This window comes from Nylanderia fulva, unplaced genomic scaffold (genome assembly GCF_048542155.1).
Source record: "Nylanderia fulva isolate GAGA-0341 unplaced genomic scaffold, ASM4854215v1 Scaffold674, whole genome shotgun sequence".
NCBI lineage: Eukaryota > Metazoa > Arthropoda > Insecta > Hymenoptera > Formicidae > Nylanderia > Nylanderia fulva.
The window spans coordinates 1-12923 of NW_028190780.1; the positions used below are offsets into that span (position 1 = coordinate 1).

At 31.2% G+C, this 12923-nt stretch overlaps 1 protein-coding gene and 1 long non-coding RNA gene across 2 annotated transcripts; both read right to left on the minus strand.

Moving 5' to 3' along the window:
• Positions 1-4383: 4383 nt before the first annotated feature.
• LOC146720534 (uncharacterized) lies at positions 4384-5207 on the minus strand. The gene is made up of 3 exons (XR_014926032.1): positions 5172-5207; positions 4867-5108; positions 4384-4504 (listed from the first exon to the last, which is right to left on the minus strand). It is a non-coding gene; the product is annotated as an uncharacterized LOC146720534 (long non-coding RNA).
• A 4119-nt stretch (positions 5208-9326) lies between these two features.
• Positions 9327-11125, minus strand: LOC114944557 (uncharacterized). The gene is made up of 3 exons (XM_085488295.1): positions 10926-11125; positions 9986-10792; positions 9327-9615 (listed from the first exon to the last, which is right to left on the minus strand). The coding sequence occupies exons 1-3, from the start codon at positions 11123-11125 to the stop codon at positions 9327-9329; spliced, it is 1296 nt and encodes a 431-aa protein (XP_085344421.1).
• Positions 11126-12923: the final 1798 nt, after the last annotated feature.

Here is a 12923-nt window from a genome sequence, read left to right on the forward strand (position 1 = left end):
AATTAAAATTAGATTTTTGTTTTTATATATTTTATAATCAAATATCACTTAAAATTTAAATTTTAATATATACTTTTAATACATATATATTATAATTTTAATTTATATAATTTTTGATAAAAAAATAAAATACATTTTTTATATTACTAACCGCTGCTACCAAAAATACGGATTATTTTATATAATTGCCAATCATCAGAAGGAAATATTCTTTTCATAATTGCTTTATTTATCTTAATTTGACTTGTATATGATGGCCATTTACATTCCTTATTATTTTCAGTTAACCATTCAGAAGGAACAATTTGTAAACCATCTTCGAACTCCACAATATTATACGCCATAATAACTGTAAATAAAAATTGATCAGCATTGAAATTATAAATAATCTATGATGTAAATAATATGATAAAAATGTGACGATAATAATAATAATAATAATAATAATATTTGCAATTTATATTAGAGTATTATAATTACGTTTAATTATTTAATTACAAATGCAAATTAATATTAAACATGTATTATTCAGTTGTGTGTAACATCGGAAATATAATATAATTTTTTTTATAAGGCATTTTCAACATTTTTGCTCTAATTTTATCAAACTCCCATGTCTGAAGATGAGAATATTCAGACATGATACCAATATTTAAAGTTAATGACGAAATAGGCTGTGTATATAAATCTTCCACTAACACAAGTACTTTGCCAATAGCATACATTTTATTGTCATTAGATTTAATGAAATTTAAAATTGACATTATTTGTCCATTTTCAAAAGAAATGCAATTATTTTTTGGATCATCACAGTTAATATAATATTGATTATTGCAAAAAATTTTATATTGTTGTACAGAAATGAAATCTTTCGTAATAGGACCATCACAATGAGAGCGTGTAAAACATTTTTCCATATCGTATGAATTTGAATATATTTTGAATGTTTCATTATTATGTATTGTCTCAATTTCTGCAAATCTTCTTGTTAATTGCTGTAATGGTTGGTTAGTTTTACGAATTAATTTCTTTAACGTAGACATATAATTCTCAAATTTAAATGCACTAAATTTATCCAGAGCACCAAATTGTTTTACGTCTGCAGCAAGATGTAATAAATTATGAATATTATGTGAAATATATTTAGAACCGTAGATAACTTGAAATGATTTTACAAAATGTTTTAATAAATTTTCTGCATATTCTATAATAGAAGTTTGATATGTTAAAGTAGGATGTGCAAGAATTGTGATTGCTACATGTAATGTTAGAAAATTTAAATATACATTTTCTTGTAGTATTCCTTTCAATATAATAGGACCTGTATATAATAAAAATTGCCGATATTCTGTGGCTTTCCAATGTTTGATATACTTTAATGATCTTGGTTTTCGAGCAAAATCAGAAGGAATATAATTGCGTAACTTTATTAGTTTCTTAGAAATTTGTTCTTTGTCTGAATTTGATAATCTTATCTTAAGTGGTCCTGAAAGCCATAACATAATAAGTTTACGCATAACACCCAAACATACCAGGTGCATATAATCTAGTGGCACATTTGTAACTAAGCCTAGATTTGGTATATTTTTTAAAATTGTGTCACCAGTTTGATAATCAAGATTATAAGATCCAGTAAAAAATTCTTTATCATTACGTAACATCATATTAGATGTGTATGGAAAACATATATGTCCTTCTATATTATCACCTTCAATAATGCATTTAGTGCAACTATTATATCCAGTGTGTCCTTTTACATTTAAAATAAATGATTTAGCAGGAGCGTCACAAATTATTGCTTTAATTTCGACTTTTATGATCTGTCCCTCATAATCAATCCCATTATTTATAAAAGCAATAGCATCACCTACAAACATTTTTAAAAACTCATTTGCATTTTTTGGTTTTCCTTCACCATAATATAAGGCAATGACATATACATTGTTTATAATATTATCTGCACATAATATTGGCCATAAACTCTTTGTGGAAGACTTATATATAGGTAAACCATCAATATTTATAAATAATTGAATGTTATCAAGAGCAAAATTCAATCTTTTACGTTCTTCAATAATTTTTAGAAGAGCTTTTTCGAGACCTAAGTGGCAGTAATCTCCGTTTTCAATTTGTATAATTTCAGTTGATTTAGGAGTTTGCAATAATGTACGTGGATCTTTAGGCAAAGTATAATTAGTGTGTGTTTGCAATATCTGTAAAAGGTGACGGAGTGATTTGAGTGATATCTTTTCTTCAATAGCCCATTTACTTATGTCATGTATAAAAGTTTCGTTATCATTTAAACACAGATTTTCATAATTGTTATCGACTATAGCTTGCAGCTTATTTGCATCCGTGTAATTTTGTATCATACAGGCATTATTTTCATTCAAAAAGTTAATATTATTTTCATCATAATATTGATTTAGATTTCTATCTGAGTATACTTTATCAGAATCACATAAAGACGAAGCATTCTCATCAACAACAATTAGTTGATCATTATTATTATTAATTATTGCCATAGAATCCGCAGAATCAGTCTGATGAGATATCATATTCATATCTGTTACTGTGTTTCTTGCAACTAATCTTCGTTTATGTCTTGCACTATAAAATATTGAGTGTTTTCGTTTGCGACCCATATTTTTCACAAAATATATTTTTTTTCCTAAATATACATATACAATGAAAAAAAGATATCTTGTTACAATAAATATGAAAAAAATATAAGACAAACATAAGATAAAAAATATTGTATATACTAACCTTAATTTTTATGTTGATGTTTTTCACTTTGTTAAATCACTTCTTATTGCTAAGTGATCTTCTGAGATCACTTATTTTGAGTCAAAATGTCCTCTTATGCAAATAAAAAACACGTGCTGGTACACCAACAGACTGCGTATACGCTGCAGAGCGTTTTGGGCAACGTGCACGCGCCTACACGGTCACGCTTGCATTAGGATTAGGTAAGATTAGGTTACATTAAGTAGCGTCCATTAACGGTGACGTGTTGATTCTTTTACTTTTAGAACAAATCAACGTCAAGTCTTGACAAGATGACAACTTAGCAGTCATTCTGCTGAACGCGACTATTTTAAAGAAAAATATTTCAAATAAAAGTTGTTTGATTCAAAGGAGGTCATAAAGTAGATGATGCCCTTTATTTGATGAATATTTTAAGAGATATTTGAAGTGGTGTACGTGTTATTTTAAATTTGACACCCTAATATATATTTAGTTATAGCAGTAATAAATATAAATAAATAAATATAAATTATTTATTAAATATATCATAAATTAAACTTTATTTTTCTAATTTTAATTGTTGATCGTCACAGCACAACATCTTTATGATGTCACTGTGACATTTTCTTGCTATGACAGATTTTTTATCATTATTGTTACATTTCGTGATATACTAGTTATATCAATGTGACATTTTTGATGATATCACTGTAACATCATAAAGATGTTGTGCTGTGACGATTAAATATATATTTTATCGTCACAGCAGAACATCTTTATGATGTCACTGTGACATTTTCTTGCTATGACAGATTTTTTTATCCTTATTGTTACATTTCGTGATATACTAGTTATATCAATGTGACATTTTACAATGATATCACTTCAATTGTGATTAATGATATCACTGTTACCTTCCAATAATCTCACAATGACATCACAGTGACATTACATTTTTTTGTCACCTTGTGACTCTATTGTGAGCTTATTGTGATGTCACTGTGACATTTTTTGCTATGGGGGATATAATTAACTTATAAGATACATAATAACACAAATCGCTAACACAACTAATATGGTCAGTGCTGTTAATGTGGGCAATAAGAAGTTTTAGTAATATATATAAGTTATCATCTAATTGCATTCATTTATCGCTAAATAATTTTAATACAAGCCAACATTTTAATATAAAAATATTAATTTCTCTTTGATTTTAACGTAAAAATAAAAAATTCATGAATACACTAAATACACAAGTAACTATTATTGTGATACTTAAAAAATGATAAAACTTATTGACGTTGTTGCTTTGCCTGTAAAAAATAAAAGTAATAATAAATATGTTGTTATATCGAAAACTAAAATATACAAGTAAAACGTAAAACATACTAGTTCTCTGTCGTAGCGCGTTTTTGAGTGCCTTAACCAAGCTGACACATAGTTCTGAAATTGTTTATCTGTCAAAAATGGAAAGTGTTTTCTAGTCGATCCTACAAATGTAACAAAAAAAAAGTTAATATAGTACCGGTACAATTATTATGCTATTAAAAGCATTAATTTTTTATAATTATATATTTTTACATTTCTATATACGTTTTAAAATGTCCATAATTATTAGTGTGTTCACTTCGAAGTTGCCTTTGCGACCCATCCAAGAACATTTTGTACCCAATTTATTAGTAAATATTTTTTCTAGTCCAGCTTTTATTTGATCGTGGGGAGAAGTGCCTCCTAATAAATAGACAAATGTTTCCTACGAAAAAAATGTAAATACATATATATATATATATACAATTGTTCGAGCCTTTTCTGGTAAATATTGAGCATCCTTTTTGTCTATTTTAATTTCAATTAAAGTCAGTTAGTCAGAAGGAAAAAGGGTTAAATATATATTTTTTAAAAATAGATATCAGTAGTTTTGGCATATTCAACAATGGTACAATGAAATTATAATGAATGTTATAAAATAATCCTAGTTTAATCAAGCTTGAACAATCAAAATTGCTTTTGAAAGCGATTTCTTTCTAACCATTTACATTATTTTACCAGCTCGAACCTTGAATTTTGTCTCAAATATTCAAAAAACAAGAAATAAGAAATGTAGACTATTTTTACCATTTGTTTTTGTCCTTCCTCATTAGTTTTTAATGCGATGTCGAAATCAAGTAATTTTGTAAATTTGTTGAAAGGTTTGTTCGGAATAAGAGAAAAAGTACTACTACAGCTTGAACCAGATGCTGAGAGCAGTGGAAGCGAATTATTTGTACGCTCTAATTGCTTTAAAAATGCATTTTGTTGTTCCAATAATTTTTTAATCGCAATCGTGTTTTGCAGGATTGAAACAATATTCTGACTATCTGAAATATAAATTTACAAATTATATTACTATAAATAAAAGAACAATAAATATGAATGATTACCTGCTGGAAAATTTTCAAAAATGATATCGGTTGGTATCATATTATTTACTGGATTAACAGCATCTTTAGGATCTAAATAATGGAAATTTTTAGTATCATTATTGTATTTATTTAATATTAAATTAATAAATTAATAGACACTATATATATATTAAGCGGGATTACTTAAAATCGACTTGTATTGTTTAATACCTTATTGTACCAAAAATTATTTGTTTATACCTTCATCAGAAGTTACATGGTCTTCAGAGGCAATATTATTCTTTTTATTTTGACTCACGTTTATTGCTGTTTCATCCATATTTTCGATATCCTTGTCCAAGTTTTGGTTATCATCATTAATCAAATCTAAATGTATAAAAAATTACACTATTAAGCATTACTTTATTTGCAAGTTAAAAAAATAATATAAGTATGCTGTCGTCTAAGCTGGGCAATAGAGCCAAGGAAACGAAACGAAAAATTAATTAAACGGAACTGTATCTCAATTTGAGATCCCAAAGTTCCACATATAAATTAATTTCGAAACTTACATATGGAGAAATAAGCGAGAAAAATATATATTTTTTTAAATACTTGACTGTAATTGTGCATAAAATGTAAGCTCCTTATATTTAAAACAATGTATAATTATTTTTAAAAAGTAACTGAAAAGTAACGACTCGTTACTTTTAGAGTAACTGTAACTGTAACGAGTTATTTTTTAAAATCGGTAACTTGTAACTGTAACTAGTTATTTTTTCAATGAAATAACTGTAACTGTAACTAGTTACTTTTACAAAGTAACTTTCCCAACCCTGATGTATACATATATTAATTAATGTATATGGAGCATTTCAAAGTGTTTAATTGATCAATCAAAATATAAATGAATAAAAATTTCTTTATTCTGATACATGTTTTAAAGCATTTGCAATGTTTTCCTGATCGCAATCAAAGTTTCGAGATAGATGTTTAAAGCGCATTATTTTCATTATGAATTTTTTTATAAAAAAGATTCAAATATAATTTCATGATTCTTTAATTTCGACTTATTTTGACTTCATCATTTCACTCTCCAAAGATAGGATGCGACTTCTGTGTGTGATATATTCTGTATATACACATTTCGTTACTAATCATCATTTTTAAGGACGTTTCGTAGTCAAAGGGCTATAATACAAAAACAGCGCTAAGTATTTTTTGTACATTACATTTTTTTTACTTTTATTTTTACTTTTATTTTCTAATTTAAATTAAAAATTTTTATTTAACTTTAAATTTTTTTAATTTCCTAAATTTAATTCTTTGTGCCTTATAATACCTTTTTTGAATATACGTTTAAATATATTTGAATTAAATAATTATTTAGAGATAAATAATTTATTTTTTATATATATCTATTTATCTAAATATTTTATAAAAATATATAATAACTTTACAATGTATATACATTCCAGTTTAAATTAATTACATAATTATTCATGTTATTTAAATATAAAGATGAATAAATATATATATATATATATATTTTACTGAATTTATTTTGTTATTGTATATATTATAAACGTTTTAAAATAAAGCAATAATTATACATTTGTATCATTATAAGAAATTTATCTAAATATTATATATTATGTTGTCACTTACTTAGTGCAACTTTTTGATTTGACTACTTTTTGATGCTAATATTTTAACCTTTTTTCTCGTATTATCAATATAATTATTTAGCGCAATTTTTTGATTTCACTACTTTTTGATGCTAATATTTTAATTTTTTTCTAGTATTATTAACAAAAATAAAATATAATTTATAAATATAATTTTTGAGAAAATATTTTTGATAATGATTAATTTTTGCAAAGAATTATTTTGGCTATAAACATAATTTTTGAGAAGATTATATTTTTTATTATTATAAAGAACTATTTTTGCTGACGAAAGATATAACTTAGCGCTTTTTTTTTACATCTGTGATGTCTTTTTTTGTGGGATCATATTATAACATTATAATAATGTTTATTAATTGAAAATTAAATGGTTTATATGCTTTGCAGACTTGGTCAGTGATTGAATTTATCAATATAGAAGGCCAATCAAACGCTGTAGAAGTTGTACCAACCTCATGGATGACATTTACAAATGATCAAATAATGTGTAAATGGCCGGAAAAAAATGTTAGGAAATATATATTACGGAAAGAACCCCCAAAAGACAATTGGCAAAAATACATAGTGCAACTAATATTTCAAAGTAGTAAGTATTGTCATAAAAATATTGATAGTATATAATAAGATAATATCTTAATTAAACATGTTTTATATTAAAAAAATGACTTTTTTGTATTTAATATATCAAATCATAACTTCCCAATATTTATGAATACGGTTATGGAAAAGACTTATATAAATCATGTAATACAAATGTATGTATATATATAGACAATTAATAAAATAATTTGTAATTACAGATTCATATAAGGAAGCTATAGATGTTGTACATAAAAAAATTCGAACCGATACATCAGATACATCATGTTCGCAATTAGGCCGAGGGAAAAGAAAAAAGAAAACATTCCAACCAGTTACAGCAAACAACTTAAATGATGACGATTCAAATCCGCGAATGACACCATCTCCGTTAATGACTGTCATGGATTTGCATTTAGAAAATGAACAGTTGACAAATGGTATAACAATAAATAAATATATATATTATTTTTATAAATCTTTAACATTATTTTTTTAACTTGCAAATAAAGTAATGCTTAATAGTGTAATTTTTTATACATTTAGATTTGATTAATGATGATAACCAAAACTTGGACAAGGATATCGAAAATATGGATGAAACAGCAATAAACGTGAGTCAAAATAAAAAGAATAATATTGCCTCTGAAGACCATGTAACTTCTGATGAAGGTATAAACAAATAATTTTTGGTACAATAAGGTATTAAACAATACAAGTCGATTTTAAGTAATCCCGCTTAATATATATATAGTGTCTATTAATTTATTAATTTAATATTAAATAAATACAATAATGATACTAAAAATTTCCATTATTTAGATCCTAAAGATGCTGTTAATCCAGTAAATAATATGATACCAACCGATATCATTTTTGAAAATTTTCCAGCAGGTAATCATTCATATTTATTGTTCTTTTGTTTATAGTAATATAATTTGTAAATTTATGTTTCAGATAGTCAGAATATTGTTTCAATCCTGCAAAACACGATTGCGATTAAAAAATTATTGGAACAACAAAATGCATTTTTAAAGCAATTAGAGCGTACAAATAATTCGCTTCCACTGCTCTCAGCATCTGGTTCAAGCTGTAGTAGTACTTTTTCTCTTATTCCGAACAAACCTTTCAATAAATTTACAAAATTACTTGATTTCGACATCGCATTAAAAACTAATGAGGAAGGACAAAAACAAATGGTAAAAATAGTCTACATTTCTTATTTCTTGTTTTTTGAATATTTGAGACAAAATTCAAGGTTCGAGCTGGTAAAATAATGTAAATGGTTAGAAAGAAATTGCTTTCAAAAGCAATTTTGATTGTTCAAGCTTGATTAAACTAGGATTATTTTATAACATTCATTATAATTTCATTGTACCATTGTTGAATATGCCAAAACTACTGATATCTATTTTTAAAAAATATATATTTAACCTGGTTGGGGAATCGCCGGTCGAGAAATCGCCGGTTGGAATCCGACCTCCGTGAAGGAAATGTTACTTGAAGAGAATCGAACAGGTTACAATATCACTCACTTGATTTCACCGTATTATTATTTTATTGTTGGTTGAACATAAATTAACGCGATAGATTGTCGCCGGGTAGCAGTTCCGTTTCATCGCGGAATTATCGTTAGACTCAACGCAAAGCCGCGCGATGGAATGCGAGGACTCTCCCCTACCCCAAGCTACTCGATCCACCTAGAGTGTGAAAGCGTCCTCGACCCATCGCGGTGCGCGTAAAAACTCGTTTGTTGTTATTCGCAAATCGGAGCATTCCATGAGCTCCAATCGGGAGATATATTATTGATTCGACAGAGATCGACGGAGTCGTTCCAACATCCCGCCCGCCTCGTCTTTAAGACGAAACAAGGAGGCGCTGGTCCGAGACCCGCCGCCCGCCGTGAGATGTCTGGGTTTTAGATATCTTAATTAGGTTGCTCTCCTGAGTTGTTCGCGGTCAGGTCTGCAGGTTTGATGGAAAGTGGGCAGATCTTGGTGATAGGGCGGCGGAGAGCTGAAGTTGACGTCTCCACCGTGACCACGCGTACAATTCCGTCGTCCCCGGGGTGAACCTCGCTGATCCGTCCCAAGGACCATTTGGCTGGTGGCAAGAGGTCGTCCTTGATGAGAACCAGGGCGCCTGGCTGTAGATTTTCCGAGCGTTGCCGCCATTTACCCAATTGTTGTAGATGGTGAAGGTATTCTCGCGACCACCTGTTCCAAAAATGATCACGTAGATTAGTAATCAAAATAGACCTAGAGTTAGCCCTCCCATGGGTATCCGTCAGGGTGGGCGGTTCCGGTACATTGACTGGGCTCTCTCCTATAAGGAAGTGCCCAGGGGTGATCGCAGAATAATCGTTTGGATCATTGCTTAACGGATAGAGCGGTCTTGAATTGAGGCACGCCTCGATTTGACAAAGTAATGTGGTCAATTCTTCGTAGGTAAGTATTTGATCTCCTAAGACGCGTCGGAGATGGTACTTAGTGGCCTTGACGCCTGCCTCCCAGAGTCCGCCGAAGTGCGGGGCAGAGGGAGGGATAAAAGCCCATTCCGTGCTGTCTTGAGCCAGCTGGGCTTTACAATCCTTGTAAAAATCCGCTGAATAGGTCCCGCAACTCTCGTTCGGCCCCTCGGAAATTGGTACCGTTGTCGCTAGTCAGGTACGCACAACGGCCTCTCCTTGCCACAAAACGCCTAAAAGCGGCCAGGAATGAGCTAGAGGTGAGATCCGATACGGCTTCCAAATGCACGGCTCTGGTGACCATGCAAATGAATAGGCAGATATATCCTTTGTAGCCTTTGCATCCGCGGCCCTTGGAAATTCGAAGCTTGATGGGTCCAGCGTAATCCACGCCAGTGGTCCAGAACGGTCGGGCCGGTCTGACTCGATCCGCTGGTAGATGGCCCATCTGTTGTTGAGAAGTGGTTCCCCTGAAACGAGCACATTTTACACATTGTTTTACAACGGATCTAATTAGCGAGTTGGCTTGCAAAATCCAGTAACGGCGAGAGAGCACGCTCCTCGTGAGCTGCGGACCGCCGTGAAGGGTTCTTTCGTGTGCATCGCGCACGAGGAGTAACGAAAGATGGTTCTCTTCTTTGGCGAGAACAATCGGGTGTTTTTCGGCAAAGGCCAACGGTGCGTGAGCAAGTCTGCCGCCTACTCTGATCAGCCCATCCTGTCCTTGGAAGGGCCGTAGCGACAGTAGTGGGGATCGACGGGCCAGCTGGGAGCCGCGGGAGAGGACCTTGATCTCCTCCGCAAAGTCCTGGTGCTGAGCGATGCGACACCAGCGCAATCGACAGCGTGCCAGTTCATCTGCAGTGAGATGAACGGCGTGGGGTCGTTCAACGTCTCGTAGCAGCCTGAGGCAGTATGCTGAAACTCTAATTAATTTAGAAAATGATGAGAATCGTGTAAGGACATCATTGTCGATTTTATCAGTAGTAAGAGTGGTAGCGTGTGTGCGCCGCTCCTCGGTTACTTCCTGTCGAGCATCACTTTCACTTGGCCAGTCACTTGACGGGGATCCCAACCATGGGGGTCCCGACCACCAAAGGCGTCGGTCTCTCAGTGGCGAGATGCCCCGTGTAGCTAGATCTGCAGGGTTTTCTGACGTAGCAACATAGTGCCAATGATTCCCCGGCATTAATTCTTGTATGGCAGCCACCCGGTTGGCTACGAAAGGTGTCCAACGTGAGGGATGTGCTCGTAGCCATGCAAGTACCACCCTTGCGTCAGTCCATGCGTATAGAGGGCAGCTCTCCAATTTCAGATGTTTAGTGAGCCGACACAATAGCCGGGCGGCTAGTAGAGCACCGCACAACTCAAGTCTAGGTATGGAGACTGGTTTAATCGGAGTGATCTTGGTCTTAGCAAACAGGAGAGACACTTCAATGTCCCCGTGCGGCCCGAGCCCTCGCAGGTAAATCGCAGCGGCATAGGCTCTTTCAGAGGCGTCCGAGAAGAAGGCATATGAAGTCCATTGGGCGTTGAAAATAATGCCTGTATGATACAAAATTACACGGATGCAAATAAGCTGCAAGCTATAGTCGATAACAATTATGAAAATCTGTGTTTAAATGATAACGAAACTTTTATACATGACATAAGTAAATGGGCTATTGAAGAAAAGATATCACTCAAATCACTCCGTCACCTTTTACAGATATTGCAAACACACACTAATTATACTTTGCCTAAAGATCCACGTACATTATTGCAAACTCCTAAATCAACTGAAATTATACAAATTGAAAACGGAGATTACTGCCACTTAGGTCTCGAAAAAGCTCTTCTAAAAATTATTGAAGAACGTAAAAGATTGAATTTTGCTCTTGATAACATTCAATTATTTATAAATATTGATGGTTTACCTATATATAAGTCTTCCACAAAGAGTTTATGGCCAATATTATGTGCAGATAATATTATAAACAATGTATATGTCATTGCTTTATATTATGGTGAAGGAAAACCAAAAAATGCAAATGAGTTTTTAAAAATGTTTGTAGGTGATGCTATTGCTTTTATAAATAATGGGATTGATTATGAGGGACAGATCATAAAAGTCGAAATTAAAGCAATAATTTGTGACGCTCCTGCTAAATCATTTATTTTAAATGTAAAAGGACACACTGGATATAATAGTTGCACTAAATGCATTATTGAAGGTGATAATATAGAAGGACATATATGTTTTCCATACACATCTAATATGATGTTACGTAATGATAAAGAATTTTTTACTGGATCTTATAATCTTGATTATCAAACTGGTGACACAATTTTAAAAAATATACCAAATCTAGGCTTAGTTACAAATGTGCCACTAGATTATATGCACCTGGTATGTTTGGGTGTTATGCGTAAACTTATTATGTTATGGCTTTCAGAACCACTTAAGATAAGATTATCAAATTCAGACAAAGAACAAATTTCTAAGAAACTAATAAAGTTACGCAATTATATTCCTTCTGATTTTGCTCGAAAACCAAGATCATTAAAGTATATCAAACATTGGAAAGCCACAGAATATCGGCAATTTTTATTATATACAGGTCCTATTATATTGAAAGGAATACTACAAGAAAATGTATATTTAAATTTTCTAACATTACATGTAGCAATCACAATTCTTGCACATCCTACTTTAACATATCAAACTTCTATTATAGAATATGCAGAAAATTTATTAAAACATTTTGTAAAATCATTTCAAGTTATCTACGGTTCTAAATATATTTCACATAATATTCATAATTTATTACATCTTGCTGCAGACGTAAAACAATTTGGTGCTCTGGATAAATTTAGTGCATTTAAATTTGAGAATTATATGTCTACGTTAAAGAAATTAATTCGTAAAACTAACCAACCATTACAGCAATTAACAAGAAGATTTGCAGAAATTGAGACAATACATAATAATGAAACATTCAAAATATATTCAAATTCATACGATATGGAAAAATGTTTTACACGCTCTCATTGTGATGGTCCTATTACGAAAGATTT

Coding starts and splice junctions, on each gene's coding strand:
- LOC114944557 (XM_085488295.1), bottom strand. CDS start 11,125: ATGGCTACGAGCACATCCCTCACGTTGGACACCTTTCGTAGCCAACCG. Junction 10,793..10,925: donor ATGGTTGGGATCCCCGTCAA/GTGACTGGCCAA, acceptor TAAATTAATTAG/AGTTTCAGCATACTGCCTCA. Junction 9,616..9,985: donor AGCGGATTTTTACAAGGATT/GTAAAGCCCAGC, acceptor TTTTTGGAACAG/GTGGTCGCGAGAATACCTTC.